The 27,052-nt window shown below is 39.3% G+C and overlaps 1 protein-coding gene across 1 annotated transcript in view; it reads right to left on the bottom strand.

Annotated features, from left to right (window-relative positions):
- The window catches only part of SRD5A2 (steroid-5-alpha-reductase, alpha polypeptide 2 (3-oxo-5 alpha-steroid delta 4-dehydrogenase alpha 2)), a 76,251-nt gene that overhangs the window by 5,825 nt on the left and 43,374 nt on the right, over positions 1 to 27,052 (bottom strand). The window contains exons 2-3 of the mRNA XM_006835162.1: positions 3,416 to 3,579; positions 2,789 to 2,890 (exon numbers count right to left, since the gene is read on the bottom strand). Coding sequence (XP_006835225.1) covers positions 2,789 to 2,890; positions 3,416 to 3,579 — 266 coding nt within the window. The remainder of the gene's footprint in view (positions 1 to 2,788; positions 2,891 to 3,415; positions 3,580 to 27,052) is intronic.

Genomic DNA, 27,052 nt, shown 5'->3' with positions numbered 1-27,052 from the left:
GTTGAAGAGCAAAGATGTCAGCTTGAGGACTAAGGTGCACCTGACCCAAGCCATGGTATTTTCAGTAACCTCATATGTATGCAAAAGCTGGACAGTGAATAAGGAAGATCATAGAAGAATTGATGCCTTTGAATTGTGGTGTTGGAGAAGAATACTAAAAGTGCCATTGGGCTGATAAAAGAACCAATAGATCTGTTTTGGAAGAAGTGCAGCCAGAGTGCTCCTTTGAGACCAAGATGGCTAAACTTCGTCTCTCATACTTAGGACATATTGTCAGGAGGGAACAGTCGTTGGGGAAGGATATCATGCTTGATAAGACGGAAGGTCAGAGAAAAAGAGGAAGACCCCCAATGAGATGGATTGGCCAGGTGGCAGCATTGATGGACTCAAGTGCGGCAGTGGTCGTGAGGTTGGCCCAGGATCGGACATTGTTTCATTCTTCTGTGCGTGGGGTCGCTATGAGTTGGTTCTGACTCGATGGCACCTGACAACAACAATATAAATGGAGAAAAGATCGAAGTTGACAAAGACTTCGTTTTGCTTGGATCAACCATAGACGCTCATGGAAGCAGCAGTCAAGAAATCAAACGATGCACTTAATTTGCTGAAACTGCTGCACAAGACCTCTTTAAAGTGTTGAAGAGCAAAGATGTCAGTTTGAAGACTAAGGTGTGCCTGACCCAAGCCATTGTGTTTTCAATAACCTCAGAGCATGAGAAAGTTTCCTCTTCTTTCTTCTTCTAGTTGAGCTCTGATAATGTAGTCATTGAAGCCAGAGCAAGTGGGTATTATCTGCAAGTGTGGGTGTTCTTATCAGCTGGATATGTCACTCTCCACTCTAGTTGTCTGTGGCTATGTCACTGACTCTGGGCCCAAGAGTCCCCAGGTATTGCCACACTGCTGGCCAACAAGGTCTCCACCTGGGGTCACAGGAGTCTTTTGAACATGGTAGGGCTTAGCTCGCAGCTTCATTGCTGTTTTTCATTCACGTCCCCTTATCGGTGACGAACATGGTCACCAATCAGAGTGCTTGTCTGCTCACAAGTAAACATCTTTCGGATATTCTCTGCTTTCAGCCAAGATCTACCCAATGTCAGCAATGATACCCCTTGTTCCACATCCTTGTCCAAATCTGGGTTGAATTTCTGGAAGTTCTCTATAGATGTACTGTTGCAACTGTTTTTAGAATTACCTTAATCAAAATTTTACTTGCATGTGATATTAATGATATTGTTCGATGATATCCACATTCTATTATGTTGCCTACCTTTAGGATGAGCACAAATATGGATCTCTCAACTGGTTGGCCAGGTCGCTATCTTCCAAATTTCTTGGAATAGATGACTGAGTGCCTAAACTGCTGCTGCATCAGTTTGTTGAAAGATTTCAATTTATATTCAGTCAATTCCTGGTGCCTTGTGTGGATCATGAGATGCTATGGACCACTTTGTGGAGAATGAGTATTCTGGAACATTTAATTGTGTGCTCATAAGTAACCTGTACATGGACCAAGAGGCAGTTGTTCGAACAGAATAAGGGAACACTGAACTGTTTAAAATTAGGAAAGGTGTGCAAAGACCTGGAATTAGAAAACTGAAAGAGAAGAGCATGCTCAGCTGAAAGAACATTTCTCAACCTGAAAAAAATGAAGAAAAAGTTCAAGTCTCAAGTTGAAATGTTAGAAAATTCTATGGGCAAAATGGAATCCTGGTGTCGCACCATGGGTTAATGCACTGGACTACAAGGTCAGAACCTGTGCTTATATAGAACCTGTACATAGATCAAGAGGCTTGTTCAAACGGAACAAAGGAACAGATACTGTGTGGTTTAAAATTAGGAAAAGAATGGGTCAGTATGGCTTCCTTTCACCACATTTATTTAATCTGTATACTAAGCAAATAATTTGAGAAATTGGCTCTATAAAGAATATTACATCAGGATCCAAGGAAGACTCATTAACAACCTAAGACATGCAAATGACACAGCCTTGCTTGCTGAAAGTTAAGAGGACTTGAAGCACTTATTGAGAAGATCAAAGACTTCAGTCTTCAGAATGGATAATTCTCAACATTGAAAGTTACATATATATATCCTCAATAAATAATATGATAAATGGAGACAAGATTGAAGTTGTCATTGATTTCATTTTACTTGTATCCACAATCAGTATCCATGGAAGCAACAGTGAAGAGATCAAAATGACATATTACATTGGGGAAATCTTCTGTTGAAAAACCAAAACTCATAAGGTATTCAAAAGTAAAAATGTTACTTTGAGAACCAGAGTTCCTGACCCAAGTCATAGTATTTTCAATAGTCTCATTTGCATGTGAAAGCTGGACAATAAATAAGGAAGACCAATAAAGAATCGATGCCTTTGAATTATAATGTTGGCAAAGAATATTGAATATAACATGGAATGTCAAAGAATGAACAAATCTATCTTGGAAGAAGTACAACCAGAACGTTCCTTAAAAGCAAAGATGGTAAGACTTCATCTTTTGGATTGACATATTATCAGAAGGGAACAGTTCCTGAAGAAGGCTGTCAGGCTGTCGGGCTGGTTAAGTTGGGGTTAGGGGCAAAGACCCCTCAGTGAGAAGGATCAGCACTATGGCTAAACCAATGGGCTCAAACATGGTAAATGTGGCAACAGCTGTGAGGATGGTGCAGGACCTGGCAGGGCTTTGTTTGGTTGTGCATAGTATGGCTGAGTCAGAATCAATTCAAAGGCACCTCATAACAACAAAAAGGAAGAGTGGAAATCAGGAGCATGGAGGAATATTACCTTGTGGAATCCTATAGGTGGTTTCTCCAGGCTTCCTGAGCTGGCGCAATATACAATCACTATGAATATTGATTGTCATGCCCAAAATAAATAAGACAATACCTTGGCAAAAAAGAGAAGGAGAAGTTAAAAATGTATCCCAATTTTAGTGTTTTTCCCATGCCCAATATTTTTTCTATAAATGAAAAGAGGTGAGTTTAATTTCTAATTCAAAGAATAGTGCGAAGATGTGGTTAAAACAAAGAAGATGAAGGGGGAAAGAAAACATTAGGAAAAGGTCTGGTCCCAAGATTGGGTCTGGGGGTGGGGGGCGTGCTGCTTCATAGACCAGAGGCTTAAGTTACACATTGAGGTTTCATAGGCAATCATTACAAATTTGTACTTTATTCTCACTGAGAGTAATGGAAATCCACTATAGAATCTTAAGATGGACATGACATGAAATATTTTTTTCTAATTTCTCGGGCTTCCATGTAGCAAAAAGACTGGGATAGGGGTGGGATAGAGGGAAAAAGGAATCATTTACTATTGCAGCAGTGTGGGAAGAGCCTACGATGGATGAGTTACTTAGAATGTGGGGTGGGATGCAGCCTGGGGAGGAGGTGGGAAAAGGCGAGATATACTTACCCAAGCTAAATCGCAAATCTGTGTACCACTTATAGGAGTATTCCCCACAGTAAATCAGATAGTAGCCTTGTAGGAATCCATTTCCAAAGCAGAAAATAAAGCCTTTGAAAAGGAATACAAGTGGCAAAGGCCTCCCTCTAGTGAGCAATGAGTAAATGAATGTCCTGGAATAGATGAGGAGAAAGGTTAGGATCCATTTTTTTTTTTTTTTCAAAGTTGAACAGTGAAGGGAAAAGGTTTTAAACAAATAACACTTTTTTTTTAACCTACTTAAATCCATTATTAGGAGTTTTGATAGCATAGTGGGTTATGAGTTGGGCTACTAACCTAAAGGTCATCATTTCTAATCTATTCTATCAGCCGCTTTGTGGGAGAAAGATGAGTCTTTCTGCTCCCCTAGGGATTTACAGCCTTGAAAACTATACAGGGTGGCTCTGAGTCAAAACTGACTCCACAGAACTTAACTACCACCAAACCATTTTTTTTTTTTTAATGTTTTATTGTGTATTGTGTGATAGTCTACATGGGGGAACATTAGTTTTACATTCATTCCATCATATATCGTCTCATTGCCATAGTTACCATCCCGTCCATGCAAAGGATATACCCTACAATCCCGGCCCCCCTCCCCTCATGGTCCTCAAAACACATCCCTTCTCCCTCTCTGGATCCCTAGTCCCCAGGCACGCCATCTCTTCGCGACGTCCTCTCTCTTCACGTCATCCTCTCTGTCTCAGTCTCTGTCCTCACTGCTCCTCTGGGTGGGGTCCCACTCTCTGCTCTTCTCCACTGATGGTCCCAGGGCTCTCCGATCCTAGACTGAAAGGTTAATCACTCCCCTCCTTGCTATAAAATGTCCACCTTTACGTTACCAGTCCTCACAATCAGTCCTGGTGACAGTCATTCACCCTTGCATCCCAAGTGACCATCTGCATTTCTTTTCATCTGCCTCTCCCAGACAGGTGGGACACTACTCACTGAAGACTCCACCATCCTCCCCACCCTGTGGATCTAGGTTCCCTGTTGAAAGCTTTGTATCCCTTCTCCCATTTTTGGTTAGTCAATGTTCAAGTTGCCCATCCCTATCTACTCTTTGTGTGGAGGGGGTGGGAATAATTCTTGGAGCAGGGATTTGTTTTCTCTTTTGAGCTACTGCATTTATACATGGATGTCCAGTTTATCAGACTGTTTCAGATGACTTTTTTTTTTCCTCTTCTTTCTTCTTCGGATTGAGCTTTGTACGTCCCATCATTGGAGCCATGGCAAGTGGGTATCATCTGCCAGTGTGGGTGTTCCTGCGTCTGTCCGCCCTCTTCTTATCAGTTGGTCGCTTCAGTCTCCTCTCTAGTCCTCTATGGTTGTGTCACTGACTCTGAGCCCATGAGTCCCCAGGTCTTGCCTCACTGCTGGCCGACGAGGTCTCTACCTGGGCTCACTATAGTCTGCTAAACGATGCAGGGCTTAGCTCGCTGCTTCTTCGATGTTCTTCAGTCACTTCTCTTTATGGGTGACGTGTGTGGTCGCCAATCAGAATGCATTTTCCCACTGCGTCTTAGTCTTGGAGGAGGATTTGCGCTGAGAGGACCCAATTGCTTGCCTTGATATCTCCTGGGCAGACAGCTAGTTTTTTCTTATGGTAACAGTCGGACTGCCCTTGTTGGTTTGTATTTTTCCTGTAGGTACTTCTTTCAAGAAGTGTCTTCTGGTTTTCTGACTACTCCAGGCTGGTCTGCTTGTCCTTTCAAGAGGAAAGTTTCCCTTCTCTGATGGTCTGGATGAGATTCAGGCTTCCTTCTATAGTTTTATGCAATGCAGAGGCTCCTCATGAGACCTCCTTCACTAGATACATTGTAGTCCCATTTTAGGTATTCCAATTAGTTATAGGCAGAAGACAGACTTACAAGCTTTCTATGGTGATATTTCTGGCTATTCCTTTCACTCTCCCTCCAGTGACTGTTTTATATTATAATGCATGGAAAACCAAGGTTCAAAAGTCAGCCAAGTATCTCAACGTTATTCCCCACTTTTCCCCATTCCAACCCTGTCCCAGTATCTGGATCCCAGAGCCCTGTTGTTCCAAGGCTGTGCCTAGATCCGTTTTTACCTCTGTCTCATTTAGCTCATTCAGACCTGCCTAATTGTTCTCCCGTCTGTCTTGTTCTTCCATTCCTCTCTCCCTACTTGTATATCGCCCCCCTCCTCAATACCCAGATTATCCTATGTCTATTCCCTGCCCTGTGCTCTGCCTTCTCCTGCCCCCCCCCCCTTATTCCTACCCCTACGTCCTAGCAAGCTGCTAGGAATCCATTATGGATTCTTTACCAAACCTATTTTTAAAAACCATTTACCCTTAAATCTGTGGAATGACGGAACACTGGCTCTAGAGCAAGCATTTATGCTATTATGCTGTTCTTCATTGTTGTTTCTGTTAAGTCCGCTGAGTCAGTTCCTACCCATAGCAACCCTGCATAGGGTTTCCAAGGAGTGGCTGGTGAGTTTGAACCGCCAACCCAGCGGTTCAAACCAACCTTGAAGTCCAATGCATTAACCCACAGAGCCACACCAGGGTTCATCATTCATAGTAGCCATTATTAATTTAACTTATTTTATCCTCACAGTAGCCTCAAGACATAAATACCAAGCCCACTGAGTAGTTAATAAATACAGTGATATGAGCACTGGATTGGAAATTGTTGCTGTTATCAAGTGTTGTCAAGTTGGTTCCAACTTATAGCAACTCTGGAGTTTCCAAGGACCAGCTGGTGAGTTTGAACCAATTGGAATTTCTGGGAGTTTATGGCAACTCTGTCTGTAACATTTTAAAGAACTGATAGTTTTCCAAAGGGATCACATTTGCTCATTTTCACAAGAAAAAAATCCTAAAAGGATAAAGAAGGGCAGAGGGTTGAAGACTGGCATAGGAGTGAATAATCACTGAATTTCCCTTTTTTAAATAAAATTGTGAAATTTGGACATGTAAATATTTAAATACAATTATTTCACAATGATTAAATAGTTAGTGCCTAAGTGTAATCGACTCAGTTCCTACTTATAGTGACCTCTCTATAAGATTTCCGAAAAGTAGGTGGTAGGGTTTGAATTGCCAACCTTGTGGTTAGCAGTCCAGTGTTTATCCTACAACAACACACCAGGATGCCTATACATTCTTGGTGGTGGTGTTGTTAAGTGCTGTGGAGTTGGTCCCAACTCATAAAGACCTGGTATAGAATTTCCAAGGAGCAAATGGTTGAGTGTGAACCGCTGACCTTGAGACAGCACCACACCAGGTTTCCTTAGTGAGATATATGTTAAGATCAAAAAGAAAGGCAAGGGAATAATAAAATGTTCATTTATTTCATATTTAGTAGAGAACCAATAGATCTGTTTTGGAAGAAGTGCAGCCAGAGTGTTCCTTGGAGGCCAGGATGGCTTGCTTCGTCTCTCCTACTTTGGACATATTGTCCGGAGGAAACAATCGTTGGAGAAGGATGTCATGCTGGGTAAGGTGGAGGGTCAGAGAAAAAGAGGAAGACCCCCAACGAGATGGATCAGTCAGGTGGCATCATTGATGGACTCAAGTGTGGCAGCGGTAGTGAGGTTGGCCCAGGATCGGACATTGTTTCGTTCTGCTGTGCATGGGGTCGCTATGAGTCGGTTCCGACTCGATGGCACCTGACAACAACAACAACAACAACAGTGATACTGGTATTGTAATTTGTAAATTATATATTTATTGTCAGAGGAAATAAAAAGATAAATTATTGTGACTAGGAATATTTTCAGTGTAAAAGAAGATAAACAAATATAAACATCAAAGAAAAAGCTGAAATGTTAAGTTTGTATAGAATGTTATCAATATAAACTCATTCATTTTCAATCTACCCACTCAGAGACCTAAGAGTAATGACAGCAATAAGAACACTAAGCCTAATTTGGAAATGCAATGGCTGCAAAAAGTTTGTGGAAAAATTCCATTATCTTTCCATTTTACTTTTCACAATTTTTTTGAAGCCCTCTGTTACTATCCTCCCAACAGAAGCAGGACACCTTAGAGAAATACCTAATTCAAGATCAGACAGAACTAGTACAACTAGAGTCAGAATTAGTTTATTATGTCTGAAATCAAGGGACTAATTGACAATTAAGGGAGGGAAGGGCCTGTCAAAATTACATAGGTGCCAAATTGAAAGGAATTCCATTGGACAAATCTGAGACAAAATGGACATCAAAAAGAATAATCAGCATAGTTTATCATAAACACTAAGTTAATAAAAATCCAAGAGTCCACAATGATATATTTTTAAATAAACAAGTAAAAGCATTGGCAACCCTTGGAGATGACTACTATATCTAATATTTTTTATTATAACTAAATTATAAAATATAACTAAAGAGATAATTAAGCCGTTATTTTACCTTCCTAATGTGGTATTGTGCGTTAATGTGCTGGACTGCAAAGTTAGCTTGGACTACAAGGTTGGCAGTTAAAGCTCACCAGCTGCTCCTTAGAAACACTATACAGGGTCGCTATGTATCTGAAACAGCTTGACAGCACTTAATAACAACAACATCCTCTCAAAGGAAGCTATAGAAACGTTTCCATCTTTAACTGATGAGTGAAAGCTTTTCTTTTCAGAGTATAATAACCAGAAAATAGAGGTTATTGTTGTTGGGTACCATTGAGTCAGTTCCAATCCATAGCCATACACAACAGAACAAAACTGCCAAGCCCTGCGTCATCCTCACAACTGTTGTTACATTTGAGCCTATTGCTGCTGTCACTGTATCAATCCATTTCCTTGATGGGACTTCCTATTTTTTGGTGACCCTCCACTTTACCAAGCATGATGTGCTTCTTCAGAGACTGGTCCCTCCTAATAACATGCCCAAAGCATGAGAGAAAAAGTCTTGCCATCCTGGTTTCTAAGGAGCATTATGATTATACTTTTCCCCATGCAGGTATGTTTGTTCTGGCAGTTTATGGTATCTTTTGCATTCTTCTCCACCACTGTAACTCAAAGGCATCAATTCTTATACTGTCTTCCTTATTCTTTGTCCCACTTTTGCCAGCATATAAAGCTATTAAAAATACCGTGACTTAGGTCAGATGCACCTTAATCCTCAAACTGATCTCTTTCCTCCTGAACAGAGGTCTTTTGCAGTAGATTTGCCAAATGCAATATATCATTTGATTTCTAGACTGCTGCTTCCATGTGTATTCATTGTGGAGTCAAGTAAAACGAAGTGTTTGACACCTTCAATCTTAGCTCCACTGAGCATGATGTATTCATTGATCACATTGTGAAGACTTTCATGTTTTTGATTTGTTTGTTCTTTACATGGAGGTACAATCCATACTGAAGGCTCTGATCTTCATCAGTAAGTATTTTAAGTCCTCTTCATTTCCAGGAAGCAAGATTGTATCATCTGCATATCACAGATTCTTAATGGGTCTTCCTCCAATCCTGATGCCATATAATTCACATAATTCAGCTTCTAGGATTACTTTTTCAGCATACATATTGAATAATTCTGTTGAAAGGATACAACCCTGGCACACAGCTTTCCTGATTTTAAACCATTTAGTATCCTCTTGTTGTTTTCTAACAACTGTGTCTTGGTCTATGTACAGGTTCCTCCTAAGCACAATTAAGGGTTCTGGAATACCCATTTTTCACAATGCTTTCCATAGTTTGGCATAGTCCAAACAGTTCAAAGTCTTTGCATAGTTAATAAAGTACAAGTAACATCTTTCTGATATCCTCTGCTTTCAGCCAAGATCTTTCTGATGTTAGCAATGATATCACTTGATCCTTGTCTGAATCCGGCTTGAATTTCTGGCAGTTCTCTGTTGAGGTACTGTGTTTCAATGATCTTCAGCAAAATTTTATTTGCAAGCGGTATTAATGATATTGTTCAATGAGTTACATATTCTAATGGGTCACTTCTCTTTGGAATGGGCACAGATATGGATCTCTTCCAATCAGTTGGCCAGGTCTTATAAATTTCTTGGCCTAGATGAATGAGCTCTTATAGTGCTGCATCAGTTTGTTGAAAGTTTCAGTTTGGGCTAGGTCAATTCCTGGAACCTTGTTTTTCAGCAATGCCTTCAGTGCAGCGTGGACTTCTTCCTTTCATACCATAGTTTTTTTATTATATGCTACCTCTTGACATGGTTGAACATTACCCATTTCTTTTTGGCACAGCAACTCTGTGTAATCCTTCCATCTCTTTTTTATGTTTTCTGGATTATTCAGTATTTTGCCCATAGAATGATTCAATATTAGAAGTTGAGGACTACATGTTCTCTTCAGTACTTTCAGCATGAGAAATATTGAGTGTGTTCTTTCCTTTTGGTTTTCTAACTCCAGGCCTTTGCACATTTAATTACAAATGAAGGAGAGATTATAAAATTAAAATTCTGAAGTTCACACAGTACTATCCCACAGGTTCTGTGCTAACTGAAAAGATAAATATACTTTTATAATAGTGAGACCTAGTGGTCACTATTTCAACCAAGTAACCAAATTTGGCATCAATGAAAGTGGGAGAATTTGTTAGTATGTACCTACTACTAGAATGCACTATGACTTATACAGACTCTTCTATGAAGTGTTCCTGCTAAAATGTTTAACTTGAATCTAACAAAGCCCTTAGAACTAATTTTCAGTGATGTAAAATATAGGAGATAGAGAAACTACTTAATTGACACCACAAGAAAATAGACAAATTCAGATTATGAGCTATTCAATAACTAGTGTGTTCTCTTTAAAACTCAGCACTGTAGGAAAAAATGCATGGGGAGGTCATAATAGATTAGAAGAAATTCTAAGGCAAGAGTCAGTAGTCTAATCCTTCAATGGCTCTTATTTTGAAAAACAGCTATCAATGATATTTGGAAGGCATCTCGGGAAAAAATTAGTATGATTTGGATGCTAGAAGTTATTGTTGTTATGTGCACCAGTTGAGATGGTTCCAACTCATAGCAGCTCTAGGTACAACAGAATGAAACACTGCCAGATCCTGTCCCATCCAATCATTGCCATGTTTGAGATTTTGGCAATCCGTCTCATTGATTATGCTAATCCTTTACTTTACCAAGTATGATGTCCATCTCCAGAGACTGGTCCCTCGTGGTAGCATGTTCAAAATATGTGAGACAAAGTCTTTCCATCCTCACTTCTAAGGAGCATCTGGCTGTCCTTCTTCCAAGACAGATTTGTTTGCTCTTCTGGAAGTCCATGGTATATTCAACATTCTCCAAGACCATAATTCAAAGGCATCAGTTCTTCCTGGATCTTCTTTATTCATAGTCAAGCTTGTGGACACATAGGAGGCTATTGAAAATACCACAACTTCAGTCAGGTGCACCTTAGTCCACAAAGGGACATCGTTGCCTTTTAATACCTCAAAAAGGCCTTTTGCAGTAGATTTTCCCAATGAAATACATCATTGAATTTCTTGATTGCTGTTCCCATTGAATGTTTACTATGGATCCAAGTAAAATGAAATCCTTGACAACTTCAATTTTCTCTGTTTCTTGCTTATTCAGTGCACTTGTGAGAACTTTTATTTTCTTTATGTTGAGATGCAATCCATACTAAAGACTGTAGTTTTTTATTTTCATCAGTAAGTGTTTTAAATACTCTTCACTGTCATCAAGCAAGACTGTGTCATATCACTGGTTGTTAATGAGTCTTCCTCCAATATTGATACCATATTCTTTTTCATATAGTCCAGTTTCTCAAATTTATTTGTGCAGTCAGTGTATACATTGAATAAATATGGTGAAAGGATATAACTCTGTGCACACCTTTCCTGATTTTAAATCACACAACGTTCTCCTGTCCTGTTCAAACAACTGTCTTGTGATCTATGTACAGGTTCTGCGTGTGTGTGTGTGTGTGTGTGTGTGTGTGTGTGTGTGTGTTTGTGGAGAGAGAGAGAGAGAGGCACTCTGGTAGCTGAGTTGGGCTGCTAATTTCACTATCAGCAGCTTGAAACTACAAGCTGGCCTGGCTTTCTGCTCCCATAAAGATTTATAGCCTCAGAAACCCCCTATACAGAGTCGCTATGAGTCAGAACAAACTCCAGGCACATAACCACCATATAACACCATATGTGTGTTGTCATTAAGAGCCTTTGAGTCGGTTCCGACTCATAGCAACCCTATATGTTTTTGTTGTGAAGTGCCGTCAAGTTGATTCCGACCCATAGGGACCCTGTACAGGGTTTCCAAGGAGCAGCTGGTGAGCTTGAACCACGGACATAGCAACCCTATATAGGGTTTCCGAATAATGGCTGTTGAGTTTGAATCATTGACCTTGCACTTCAAATACACCTTGCAGTCCTGAGCATTAATCCACAGCACCACACCAGGATTCTTGCCTCATCATTTGTAGCAGTCAGTAGATGTCACACGAAGCTGAGCGAGCAAGAGGAAAATTTTGAAATACACAATGACCTCAATCTCTATATTTTCTGAAATTTTTCTTATCATTACAGAGAACCAACAGTATCTCAAGTGATAAAAAAAAACCCACACATTTTGAATATTCAAAATCCCTTTAGTCATCTGTTTCTATTTCCCCAGTTAAGTTCAAATTAAACTAAATTTAATTAATTTTATTGAGATACCTTGTCTAGTGAATTCCTGCTTCCTGACAGCATTTCCATCTATCTCAATTTCTACCTGCACATGCACATCGTGGGAGACTTGGAGTTTGGACAACAGTTGTTTCTAGAAAGTATGCTTAGGATATTTTGAAGTCTTCTTTGTGCTTTCCTACTATTAAAAAGGACTTTTGGTGTAGCACTGTAGGATCAGCACTGAACTGCGAACCACAAGGTCAGCAATTCAAACCCACCAGCTGCTCCTTGGAAACTCTTTACAGGGTTGCTATGAGTCAGCACTTAATAACAAGAATTGTTAAAAAGGACAAGGGGTAGGGGCCTGACTTTGACTTTACAAGTAAGGAGAATGAGAATCACCATTAGTATCAACCCAAGGTGGATTCCTCTGTGGCAGGGGTCAGACATGCCTCCACTCTTCAATTTTTCTCATCAATTCTGACACAAACTAACTATCCTTCACACAGTACTCTCTACTTCTCATCTGGGTTTGAGAATCCATTACAATGGTCACATACAACTAACAATGTTGTTGTTAGATGCCATTGAGTCAGTTCCAACTCATAGTGACTCTATGCACAACAGAATGAAACAGGACCTGGTCCTGAGCCATCCTGAAAGTTTTTGTTACACTTGAGCCCATTGCTACTGCCACTGAGTGAACCCATCTTGTTGGAGGGTCTTCCTTTTTTTCACTGACCCTCCACTTTACCAAGCAAGATGCTCTTCTCCAAGGACTGGTCCCTCCTGATAACATGCCCAAAGTATGAGAGAAGAAGTCTTGCCATCCAGGCTTCCAAGAAGCATCTGGCTGTACTTCTGACACAGACCTGTTCATTCTTCTGGCAGTCCATGGTACCTTTAATATTCTTCTCCAGCTTCATACTCAAATGCATCAATTTTTCTACAATTTTTTTTCATTGTCCAACTTTTATATGCATGTGAGGCTACTGAAAATACCATGGCTTGTGTCCATTGCACCTTGGTCCTCAAACTGCCATTTTTGTTCTTGTGCAATAGATTTGCCTAATGCAGCACAGTGTTTGATTTCTTTACTTGCTGCTTCCATGCATGTTGATAGTGGATTCATGCAAAATGAAGTCTTTGATAACTTCATTCTTTTCTCCACTTATCATTATGCTATCTATTAGTCTAATTGTGAGGATTTTTGTTTTTTTGACATTGAGGTGCAACCCATACTGAAGGTTGTATCTTTAATATTCATCAGTAAGTACTTAAATTCTCTTTGCCTCCGGCAAGCAAGATTATATCATCTGCGTATTGCAGGTTGTTAATGAATCTTCCTCTAATCTTGATGCCATGTTCTTCATCATCTAATACAACTTCTAAAATTATTTGCTCAACATACAGATTGAATAAATTTGGTGAAAGAATAATACCCCGGCACACAGATTTCCTGATTTTAAGCCATTCAGTATCCCCTTGTTCTGTTCAAACAACTGCCTCTTGGACTATGTGCAAGTTTCTCATGAGCACAAAAAAGTGCTTAGGAATACTCATTCTTCACAATGTTTTCCTGATCCACACAGTTTGTCATGATCCACACAGAAAAAAAACTTTTCATAGTCAACAAAGCACAGGTAAACATTTTTCTTGTATTCTCTGCTTTCAGTCAAGATCCAGCTGACGTCAGCAATGATATCTTTAGTTACACATCCTTGTCTCAATCTGGTTTGAATTTCTGGCCATCCCTGTCTATGTAACTATTGAAGCCATTCTAGAAAATATGATATTGTTCAATGATTTCCACATTCCATTGGTCACCTCTCTTTGCAATGAGCACAAAATTTAGATCTCTTCCAATCAGTTCACCAGGTTTGTCTTCCAATTGTCTTGGCATAGATGAGTGAATGTCTCCTGTGCTGCATCAGTTTGTTGAAATATTTCAATTTGTATTCTTCAGCTCCTGGAGCCTTATTTTTCACAAATGCCTTCAATGAAGCTTGGATTGCTTCCTTCAGTACCATTGGCTCTTGATTATATGCGACCTGCTGAAAGGGTTGAACACAAACCATTTCATTTTGGTTCAGTGATTCTGTATATGCCTTCTTCTTTTTATACTTTCTGCATCATTCAATATTTTTCCCATGGAATTCTTCAATACTGCAAGTTGAGGTTTAAATTTTTTTCTTCGGTTGATAAGCAACAACAACACAGGTATTCATATTAAATCTAACCCATACTGGTCTCACTGGCAGGCATATTTTAAACCTTACAACTCCATTGATTCATGTATTTCTCCAAGTTGCCTCTAGCCTCAGAAACAACTTTTGCCTGTTCCAAGGTGAGTTTGTCTGTCTTGTCTGTCTGTCTGTCTCATTCTCCATTTCTATCTCCCTTTCTACATTCTTGTTCTAAAGGTTCTTCTGTTTTTCTTTTTCCATTGTTGTATATGAGACTGATCTGCTCATCACATGTGATGTTGAATGTAGGTAATATTACAGAGCTGGACACACTTAGTTTTTCAGCAAAACCCAATAGTACTATCTAAAATTATCATATCTGCATTGTTCCCACAAGCCCTCAAGGGTGTATTATAGTTGAGCGTCTAATTGTAATAAGGATTTGTAATCTCAACCCTTTTGGGGACTGCTTTCCTAAACTATACCACATCCCTTTAGGGTTCCTATTTAACACCATTTTCTAATTGAGGTGGGCCTATAATTTGGAAAAAACTTCATGATGAAACTGAATATGGTTCACTATGTGGTCGTTGGATGTTTTCCTTTAAAGCAGCTAATAAAAATAGATTAGGGCACATTCATAGATAAATTTATTGGCTGAATTTCCCCCATTTCCTTTTGCTATTTGGGTATCACACGAGATGGCAAACTATCACAGAATAGTGCTTTCCTTGCTCTCAAATTGAATCCTTAAAAATTGACAATTCCTATGGCAAACAGTAACCTGAGGCAATAAAGGACTTTTAAAAATCTACTCTCACCTCCTCTCTCCCTCTTCTTGAGAAGATTCCCTATCCGTTGCCATTGAGCTTGGCAATAGAACAAGTTGGCTGCGATCTGTAAGGTCACGTTATCTGTTGACATCAACTGCAACTCATGGTGACCCCATGTGTGTCAGAGTAGAACTGTTCTCCACAAAATTTTCAACTATGGATTTTTCAGAATTAGACCACCCGGCCTTCCTTCCAGGTGCCTCTGGATGGACTCAAACTTCCAACCTTTTAGTTAGCAGCTAAGCATGTTAAATAAGTTCACATTAGGAGAGTGCATACATCATGCATCCTGCATGTGTGAGGAATGATGAAAACAAGCACAGACTAACTCACCCACCATGACATTTATTCCACCATCCCTTATATCCATAGCCCCAATGCAAGACTAGTAAATTCAACCTATGACTTCTTCTTCCCAGTACCACTTCTAAGAGTTTAAAGGCAAGTCCAGATTAGTTGCCTGCATGACATGGCAAGTCCAGGAAGATCAGTTTGGAATGCTTGGGGCTTCACCTGAGGTTCCACCCCTCTTCATAAGTTCACCAGAAGTGACAGCATCTAGAACGTGGTATACATTCTAGACACTCCTCTGGAGAATCTGACCCACAGACTAAAATAATTAGACAACTAAAGAGTACAACCACTAAGACATAATTAACAAGCTGAACAACATATCCTGTGTGTCTAGTTATCTACTGCTGCTATACAAAGATACCACAAGTGGATACCTTTAATAAACAGATACATTTTTCACAGTTTAGGGGGCTAGAAGTCTAAATGCTGGATCTAGGGGAAGACTTTCTCTTTGCCAGCTCTGGAGGAAGGTCCTAATCTCCTTTCAACATCTGTTGGCCTAATGTTTCTTGTACATATCCATGTGTCTGAGACCAACCAGGCCCTGGGTATAGGAGGTTCTGAGCACAGGGAACCTGGGTCTAAAGGACAGACTCTATTCATGGCTCTTCCTTTTTGGTGGTAGTAGGCCTCTTTCTCTCTATTCACTTCTCTCTCCTTTTATCTTTTTTGAGATAAGAGGTGTGCCTCTAACAAGAGTATGACTGCAATATGACAGTGAAGGATAGTGATTTAAGTAAGCTGTTACTTAAAGGGTACAACTCAAAACAGACCCCACCCTAATTGTGATTTATAAGATTACATTACATAACTGCCAAATTACAAAACTGCCAAACTATATCATTACATAACTGCCAACTCACTGAGAATCATGACCTAACCAAGCTGACACACATTTTGGAAGGGGGCACATCAATCCATGAAACTGTGTAAAATAGAATTACTATAACAAAACAAGAATCCCAATAAGGATCCTCAAAGAGATTAACAAGGATATTAGTAATACAAAATAGAAGGAAGTCATTAAAAAAGAAACTAAATGAAAATATTGGGTATGAAAAATAGTTGAAATAATATAATAAATACCAAATAGCCTTGAAAGTTTAGATATGTCCTAATGACTCTGGTGATTTAAGATCTCATGCAGAAAATATTTGACACTTCATCAGATAGTCTTTGTATTTTGAAACATTTTTATGGTAAAAGATTTTCTTTTTCAGATTCTAGGAGTTTAGAGGTAGACAAAATCTCAGCGATGAAACCTCATCTTAGAAAGATGAGCAAAGTTAAGACTAACATACGAGTATTCCAAGTTCTAAAACTATGTCACACTGGTTTTAAAACTAAGCAAATAAAATGATACAATTTTAGAACTAAGATATTTTTCTCAATCTTTTTACATATGAGTTAACTAAGAAGCCAACAGGTTAAGTAACTTGTCCAAGAATATGGAGTCAACTAATGGTGGAGTGAAAACAAGACCTAGGTCTTTGGATGATAAGCCCAGCTCTCTACATTAAACTTTTCTAATTGTTCCTGAATTTACATTTTCAAAAAGATGTGCTGTCATCACAGGTGAATGAGTGATGTTGTTGTTGTTATGTGCTGTGGAATCGGTTCCCATAGCGACCCTGCATAGGGTTTCTGAGGTTGTAAATCTTTACAGGAGCAGAAAGCCTCATCTTTCTCCCATGGAACAGCTGGTAGTTTCAAACTGCTGTCCCTGGGGTTAGCAGCCTGATTAGTAACCACCACACTACCTACCAGAGCTCCTTGAATGAGTGATAGATCCAGAAAAAGGATTCCCTTATCAAGATACTGTTACATCAGACAAGATCAAATGTTTATTTCCTATGGGACTTCTTCAAGCCTCAACATACTTAAGCATATTGGACTCTCCTAAAAAGACTTTCCAGTGTGCTGCACCCATCACAGAACTAGGACTCTGCTTCAGAAAACACTCTTCAAAACGTGGCTGATATTCCTTACACAGAAGATTGGAGACTGACTTTGAGAATTGGAATTTTCTTTTGTAAACTTCACATTAACTTTGTGCACACATGTATGAGTGCACAATGTATAAATATATATAATATATATTTGAATATTGGGAGTGCGGTGACTCCATACAATAAGCATTAGACTGTAAATCATAAGGTCCACAATTCAAGCCTGTCAGTCACTCCACAGGACAAAAATGAGGCTTTCCACACCTGCAAAGATTTAAAGCCTTGGAAACCCAGGTCACTGTAAGTTGGATCAACTCAACGGCACTTAACAACAGCAACAATATTTGAATATTATATATGCAAATATATAAACATATTTTGGTTCGCACACACACCAGTACATTCCACACATCTCCACAGCATTCACACACAAAAAGAATAGATAGGGTGTGGAGATTGTTAAAGATAATCACGTTGTATTTTTTAATATAAAGTGCTAGCTTCAAAGTCTAAGAGACTTTTCTTAGATCTCCGAATCAAAAGAAGACAGCATAAGAAAATTCTGGGCTTCAAATCAGTAAACCTGAGTTACCACTGTCTCGCCTGGAAATGGAATAATTCCTACCTCATTGCTTTCCAAAATTACTGTGCAAATCAAATTAGATAATATATGTAGAAGTACAATTTAAACTGTAGAGTGCTGAGCAAGTGCACAGGCAAGTGTTACATTACATGTGAGCCATACTTTGTAGAAACCCACTGTACCACGGAAAAATATAGAACATGAAGTTGATCTCAGACACCTGCACTTTTTCCCTTATCAGAAACTACACCTTTCTTCTCTTAGGCACTGACAAGCCTATTGCAACAGGGAGGCTATCTGAATCTTCTCATGATACTGAACATTATCACCTCTTCTCACCTTTAATCTAGTCTCCTAATCAGTTGCTGAATCATGGGGACCTTATATTAAAGAGCTAAAAGGAAAAAGAAGTTCATTTTCCTGTGTTTCCTACCTAGAAACTAAACACTCTCTCCCCCTTCTCCTTCTGTTTGAATACAGGCCTTCTTTGCTATCTGAAGAGTGTGCTCTATTCCACTCAATCACAACACTGCCTACAATTCATTTCTTTGAATAAATTTCTAGGTCTTCTGTTTCTCACATCCTTTAAAATGCAAATGAACATAAGAAGGGAGAGGAGATTGAGTCTTTAACAGCAAAGTGTAAATAAGCAAATTACAAGACTTTCCTTCTCTAGATAGAAACAGAAGAGTGAACACAGCAGGAAGAGCGAGTGCTCTAGGTTGGGAAGCTACAAAGATTCCTCAACTTCCTAACTCTGTGTCTTGGACAAATTTCTTTATCTGTAAACTGGAGTCCTGGTGTGGTGCTGTGGGTTAATGCGCCAGACTGCAAAGCCGTTTGAACTGCGAGGTCGGTGGTTCAAGCTCAGCAGCTGCTCCATGGAAACCCTATACAGGGTTGCTATGGGTCGGAATCGACTCGACGGCACTTAACAACTACAACCTCATTGGATTCTTGTAAATATGTATCAAATAAGATCTGAGAAATATAAGAGAAAGTACCTGAGATAGCACTATTTGTTTCTCCTCCTGGTTTGAAGGTAGCTCAGCTTCTTAAAGGGAACTTTTAGAAGGCTAAAGGGAAGCATTGGAAAACTGTTGTTTCCCAATTGACCTTGTCTGTGCCAAAAATGTTCCCCAAACAAACTCAAATGCAAAAATCTCCACCTTGCAAAACCAAGGACATAGGGCAGGTAGTCATTCTTCCTGATTAAAACCAGTATGCACCCTTTGGGCCTTAAAGGTGTGAATACAAAGTCAGTATTCATCTCTTCTCATCCAACTGGCTCACTATTGTAACAAATAACTCCAAACTATTGGAGATTCAACATAAAGAAAGCTTTCTTCTTGCTCGTGTCACAATGCAGTGCTTCTCACGAGAGATGCTGTGTGGCTCAGTCATTGAGAACCCAAGTTCCACCAGCAGATCCTTGGCATCTTGCCAGCAGACCAATGAAAAGAGAGAATATGGCGAGAACATTGAGGAACAGGCAGGTTGTTTTCCTAAGGTTTGAGTTACATGGGGTGAATATTACTCCCAGCCTCACTCCTCAGGCTCTACTAAACTGCATGATACACTAGGAAATATAGCCTATCTAGGTTTCCCAGCAGGAAATGGAAAGGAGTTTCGGTGAACGCATAGTACAGGGTTCTCTATGGAAAGCCAGCAGTCCCGAAGAATAAATTCTTCTGATTTAAGTGGCTTTGCTGTTGGAAAACTGGAAGCAGTTCAAAATAAGTATGTTTCAATGTAGAAAGTGACAAAAACAACAAAGAAGAGGAGAAAGAGAGTACAGTAGCCCCAGAAGCTGGTAAATAGTGTTGTGGAGGGTTGTAAGTAAATCTCCTTCTAAGACCATGATCCACATTTCCCTTGAGACTCAGTGTCCCTGATTTGGGATCAAATTATCTTTAATTTCTCCCTATATCACTAATGTAAATTTTCGCTTTTCTTGTGTCTGTTCTGATACAGACTGATAAGTACTCTGTAAATATAAAGTTTTCAATCACTGCTAAGTAAATATTCATTTAAAGAGATTTTTATTGGAAAGGGTTAACTGAAATTGTAAATCTAAATTAAATGAAAGAAAAAAAGCTTTAAAATTACACATCGTATGCAGACCAACTCATATTTAACTAAGTCTTCTTCAAATATAAATTCTATTGCTAAGATTACCAAACCTATTGAAGACTTCTCACTATATGAGATTTAAGACTTCATTGTCAATCAAAATTAATTTAATATATATACATATCTATGTATAAATATAAAGCTTCCATGATTATATTTACCTACTATGTACAGTAATAACCTTTTACTCCATCCCATATTCCTCTACACCTTCCAATTTATCTGCACCTATTCCTTTACAACAAAACTTTCACAGAGTTGTATATACTTGCCGTCTCTATGTCTTCACCAACTCTTCTTTCATGTTACTCCCACACCTAGAGACAGATCTTGGCAAAGCCATCCGTGACCTCCACATTTCCAAATCCAAGAGCCAATTTTCAGCTCTCATATTTTGACAGGCTATTCACACCCTCCTTCTGGAAACACTTTCTTCTCTCAGCTTCCAACACAGTATCTCTTGTGTCTCCTACTTCACTGATTTCTTTTCGTTTCTCATTGCTGGTTTCTCCTCATCTACCCAAACTCTCAATGTTGGAATGGGCCAGCAGCCAGGACTCTTCTTTATTTATCATCACTATCTATGTGATCACATTCAGTCTTGTGTCTTTAAATGTTGTCTACAGACTTATAATCCCCAACTTTACATCTCTAGTCTTGAGTCTTTCAATTCAGATGCATATAGCCATCTAGTTTAACACAGGATCCAAAAGTTATATCCTCTGACCACCTTGTGTAAAAGAGAAAGTCTTCAACACCTTCAGCCCTCATTGTTCTCCCAATCCTACTTTATTTTTCCCAATTGTATTTTTTGCTACCTAACATAGTTATTTTTTTGTCTCAATCCACAAGAATACCTACTCCATTGCCAATTCTACTCTCCATTGTCGGCATTTGCAGTTACTGAAACAAGTAGTACTGGAATAAATGTCAAATGAATGAATAAGTGAATGAAGGACTTTATAATATAAATAGCATATAAGGAGGCTTCAGAAAGTTAGTGGAAACGTGGAATTAAAAGATAATGGAATTTTCCACAAATTTTTTGAATCTTCCTGGTATATAGTTTACATTGTTTTTGTTAAGTGCCATCAAGTAGATCCAAGTGGCCCTGTATAGGGTTTCCAAGGAGCAACTGGTGAGCTTGAACCACCAACCTTGTGGTTCAAACTGACTTTGCAGTCCAGCGCATTAGCAGGTGTTACAGTCCCATACCAGGAATCCATAGTTTACATAAATATCTTCAAATTATAGCTCATTAAATACTCATCATAATTTCCACTTCTAGGAAAATGAAGGGGATATGTGTTCCTCTATTCTTTCCATTAAATACAACTAAATCCCTGGACACTATATATAAAACAAACCTAAGAAGACTGTGAAAAGTACAGGAATGAAGGATAACTGGTTAGAAACTTTGCAATCCAAGAATTACATGACAGTGAGTTTCCTGAGTTTTCTTTTCACCTCATATATCCTAGACATGGAGGTGAAGAAACTGGCAACTAGGAAAAGCCAATGACTACACACACACCAAAAAAAAGTCCCCAAGAAAGTTTGCACTCTTTAACATAGAGAAACCAGGAAAAGAGGCAGCTTAGCAAGACAATTTGGGGGAAATTACTGTTCTACTGCAAGCCATATATTTAGGTTCATACCACCACCATGAATGTGTCTGATCTCAAAAGCTAAGCAGGGTGGTGGTGATGTGCCATGAAGGCAGTTCCAACTCATAGTGAACCTATACAGGGTTTTCAAGGCTGTAAATCTTCACTGGAGCAGAAAGCCTCATCTTTCTCCCACAGAACAGATGGTAGTTTTGATCTGCTGACCTTAAAGGTACACAGCCTGATTCGTACCCACTATGCTACCAAAGTGCCTTAAGCAGGGTAAGGCCTGGTTAGTACTTAGCTGGGACACCACCTAGGAATACAAGGTTTTGTAGGTTTTTGGGGTTCTGGTGTGGTTCTGTAGGATAAGCATTGACCACAGGGTCGGTTTGAACCACAAGGTCAGCAGTTCAAACACATCAGCCACTCCTCAGAAACCCTATACAGGGTCACTCTGAGTTGGAACTGACTCAGTCGCACTTAACAACAACAACAACACTGCAGTCAAATACCAATGGAGGCCCTACTCCCACCCACCAGCAAAGGACAACAGGGGGTCCAGACTTTCACACTAATTATTCTATTACAAGTGGAAGGACAGAAAAAGTAGGGACTTTTTTATATTTGTAAAACACTTTACCCAACAAGTGAATTTTCATCCTTACCAAGAAGTAGCAAGTTCATCCACCTCTCCATAGCATCAGTGGCGACTACTTGGGGAATGTGCACTTCTACCCTGATATCTTCCTCCCAGTGTGAGTAGCATCAGAGTAGGCCTGGTTCAGAGTCAGGACTTTTACCACTCCCCAGGAATAATGTCACCTCTGTCACACCTCATATTTTCAGTTTCAGTATAGGCCACATACAAGCAGAAAGCAGGCACTCCTATCCCTGGCAGCCAGGAAGATGTTAGTGGAAGTCTAGTGGAGAGCCAGAACTCTCATCCCTGTCCAGTAGTAACAAGGAGCTTTCCAGTTCAGGTATCAATAGGGGCAGAGTGAAGAACCTGGACTTCAACTCTGGCAATAGCAAGGTGGCAATCCCTTTTCCACTTGGACCAGTGTCAAAATAAAAGCCAGATAAAACAGACATAATTTAGAGTCTCCTAACAGAACATGGGACCAATGAATGGTTTAAAATTTAAAAAGGTGAGTGACAAGGTTATATTCTTTATTCGTTCACCATATTTATTCAACCTGTATGCTGAGCAAATCATCCAAGAAGCTGGGTTATATGAAGAAAAACGTGGCATCAGGATTGGAGGAAGACTCATTAACAAACTACGATATGCAGATGATACAACCTTGCTTGCTGAAAGTGAAGAGGACTTAAAACATTTACTGATGAAGATCCAAGACCACAGCCTTCAGTATGGATTATATCTCAATGTAAAGAAAACAAAAATCCTCACCACTGGACCAATAAACAACGGAGAAAAAAATTGAAGTTGTCAAGGACTTCATTCTTCTTGGATCAACTATCAACACTCATGAAAGCAGCAGTCAAGAAATCAAACAACGTATTGCATTAGCCAAATCTGCTGTATGAGACCTTTTTAAAGTGTTGAAGAGCAAAGATGTCAGTTTGAGGACTAAGGTGCGCCTGACCCAAGCCATGGTATTTTCAATAGCCTCATATGCATGTGAAAGCTGGACAGTGAATAAGGAAAACTGTAGAAAAATTGATGCTTTTGAGTTATGGTGTTGGAGGAGAATATTGAAAGTGCCATGGGCTGCCAAAAGAACCAATAGATCCGTTTTGGAAGAGTGCAGCAAGAGTGCTCCTTAGAGGCGAAGAAGGCCAAACTCTGTCTCTCATACTTCAGGCATATTGTCAGGAGTGACCAGTCACTGGAGAAAGATATCATGTTTGGTAAGGTGGAGGGTCAGAGAAAAAGAAGAAGACCCCTAATGAGATGGATTGGCCAAGTGGCAGCATCGATGGACTCAAGCGTGGCAATAGTAGTGAGGTTAGCCTAGGATCGGGCAGTGTTTCGTTCTGCTGTGCATAAGGTCACTATGAGTTGGTACCGACTCGATGGCACCTAACAACAACAACAATGTAATACCTGGACTTCTGGTGTGGCGCTGCTGGTTAATGCGGTAAAGTGCAATGTTGGTTTAGGCCATTAAGGCCTGTAGTTCCAACTTACCAGCTGCTCTTTGGAAACCCTGTACAGGGTAGCTATGAATCGGATCCCAACTCTATGGCATTAAGTAATAAACAAAAAGCAATGTAAAACATAAAATGTCCAGGATTCAACAGAAAAATCACTGATGATAAGATCCAGAAAGAACTCAAACTAAATTGTAAAAGACTATCAATAGGTGGCCAACATATTATATGATAATGGATCTAATTGTATGGAGGGCAAATATTTTAATCATATTATAAACAGAGGAGGATAAAGACACATAAAGAGAAAATAAGAATCAAAAAAACCTTCCTTAACTTAAGAGCACCTATAAAAACCTACAACTAAAATTATGCTGAATAGTGAAAGACTGATGAATTCCTCACAAGGTTGTAAATAATAAGATGATGAGACCAAAAATGTCTGTTCTCACTAGCTTACTCAAAAATGTTCATAAATAATCACGCCATCTGCAACAGGAACAGTTTTATTTCCTTCATGATTTTTATGCCTTTTCTTTCCCTATAGCATGGTCTCGAACTTTCTGCATATTCCATCATTCTACCAAGTCAACTGCTTCAAGATGATGGGAAATATGATAAGAACAGTGAGTTCTATGGGCATGGGTCTATTGCCACACTTCATTAAATGAATCCCTTGACCAGAGGTAATGCTGTGTAGGATACGATGTCAGTGAATAAGGCATTCTGTGAGTCCACAGATGATAGTTTTGGCAGAAGCATTATGTACAGAGAAGACAAATTCAGAGTAAGTGTCTATGCTAGTAAAAACAAAATTCTTATATGTCCATGATGGAAAAAGTCCAGTGTAATCAACCTGCAATTAAGTTACTAGCAGATTGCCCCGTGAACCGTGCTATATTGGAACTCAGTGTCAGTCTTTGCTGCTGGGCAGATTGGGCACTCAGCAGTGGCTGTAGTCCACTTGGTCTTGGTGAGTGGAGTCCATGTTTTTGAGTTCTGCTACCATGACTACTTTATTCATTAGTCAATTGGGCAATGACAAGAGTGACAGGGGAAGAAGGTAACTGGTTTCCACAGAACATGTCATACTATCCATTTGATTGTTATAATCTTTTTCTGCCAAGATCACCCTTTGGTGACAATTCACAGAAGATATGAATATGTTCATTTCTTTGGCTCAGAGAGGTCTAGCCACTTACCACTTCCTCACACCTCCTGGTCACCAACTTTCCAATCATATTCTTCCCACGTCCTTTACCATCCAGTCAAACCATTGGCCAGATCCATGGATCAGTATGCAATTACACATTTGGCCATTTCTTCTTCCAATAAAAGTAAACAAACAGGTGTAGTTCTTGAAGTTCTGCCACTAGGAGGATTTTCTGCACCACTGTTCTTCAGGAAGCTCTCAGTCTTGAGAGGACTAGCAGTGCTTCCATGGTTCACTTTCAAGTGGGCCCTATGAATTACAGAACCAACTATAAACTAGACACGAGTCTTCTTTTCCTAAGGCAACTGATCATAAGGAATTCCCCATGAGGCCATAGGTGCAAAATGGAAGAGGGATTGTAATATGACAGGAATACAGACCATGGACAGTTGGGCCACTTCCTCATGTAAGTTACTTGTACCTTCCAGTCCTGCTTGAGCTCAAACTTATATACCTCACTTTCATTTAATGATGGAATGCAACTATTGTCATGCAAGTTCAACTTTATAACTCTATGGGTCAGACAATAATCAGTTCATGATGGGTAGCTCAGACTGCATGGTGACTTGGTGGCCTATGTTTAAGTGTTCAAACTCTATTAAAGTCCAGTTACAAGCCAAAAGCTATTACTCAAAATGAGAGTAGTCCAAAGTATTCCAGAAGATACAGGAGGATGGAAAACTTCCTAATACATTTTATGAAGCAAGCATAACCCTCATACCAAAACCAAGGAAGGACATCACTAAGAAAAAAAAATTATAGACCAATATCCCTCATGAACACAGATGCAAAAATTCTCAACAAAATCCTAGCCAAGAGAACCCAGCAACTCATCAAAAAGATAATACATCATGATCAAGTGGGATTCATATCAGGGATGCAAGGATGGTTCAACATTAGAAAAATGATCAACGTTATCCACTATATAAATAAGAAAAAGGAAAAGAACCACATGATCATATCGATTGATGCAGAAAAGGCATTTGACAAAATCCAACATCCATTCCTGATAAAAACACTCAACAAAATAGGAATTGAAGGGAAATTCCTCAGTATAATTAAGCACATATATACAATTACTCTCAATGGTGAAAAACTGAAAGCCTTCCCTCTGTGAACAAGAACCAGACAAGGATGCCCTTTGTCATCACTCCTATTCAATATTGTACTGGAAGTCTTAGTAAGAGCTATAAGGCAAGACAGGGAAATTAAAGGCATCCAAATTGGCAAAGAGGAAATAAAACTCTCTATTGAAGATGATATGATCCTATAGGTAGAAAATCCAAAGACTCAGTAAAAAAGCTACTAGACTTCATTGGAATATTCAGCAATGTGGCAGGATATAAGATCAACATACAAAAATCAGTTGGATTCCTCAATACCCCCCAAAAAAAACAGCATTGAAAAGGACATTAGGAAAGCAATACCATTTAAAATAGCCACACAAAGGATAAAATATCTAGGAATAAATGTAACCAGAGAAACAAAGGACTTTTACAAAGAAAAATACAAAACACTATTAAAAGAAACCAAAAGATACCTAAAAAAAATGGAAGAATATACCATGCTCCTGGATAGGAAGACTTAACATTGTGAAAATGTCAATACTGCCGAAAGCAATTTACACATATAATGCAATCCCAATACAGATTTCAACAACATTCTTCAAAGAGATGGAAAAAGCAATTACAAACTTTATATGGAAAGGAAAGAAACCCAGGATAAGCAAAGCACTGCTTAAGAAGAAGAATAAGGTTGGAAACCTCTCATTCCCCAAATCCAAAATTTATAACACGGCTACAGTGGTCGAAACAGCTTGCTACTGGTACATTGAAAGATACATAGCTCAATGGAACAGAATCAAGCATACAGAAATTAACCCATCTACATACAGCTAAATATATCGCATGGGGAAGTGATAATCTCTTCAACAGATGATGCTGGCAGAACTGGAAAGTGATATGCAAAAGATTGAAACAAGACCTTCACCTCACACCTTATACAAAAACCAACTCAACATGGATTAAAGACCTAAATGTGAATCCCAAAATTATAAAGGCCATCAATGAAAA

This window comes from Chrysochloris asiatica, unplaced genomic scaffold (assembly GCF_000296735.1).
Source record: "Chrysochloris asiatica unplaced genomic scaffold, ChrAsi1.0 scaffold00016, whole genome shotgun sequence".
NCBI classification, from domain to species: Eukaryota; Metazoa; Chordata; class Mammalia; order Afrosoricida; family Chrysochloridae; genus Chrysochloris; species Chrysochloris asiatica.
Note: the sequence above shows the minus strand (reverse complement) of the source record. Positions and strands in the feature narration are given on the sequence as shown.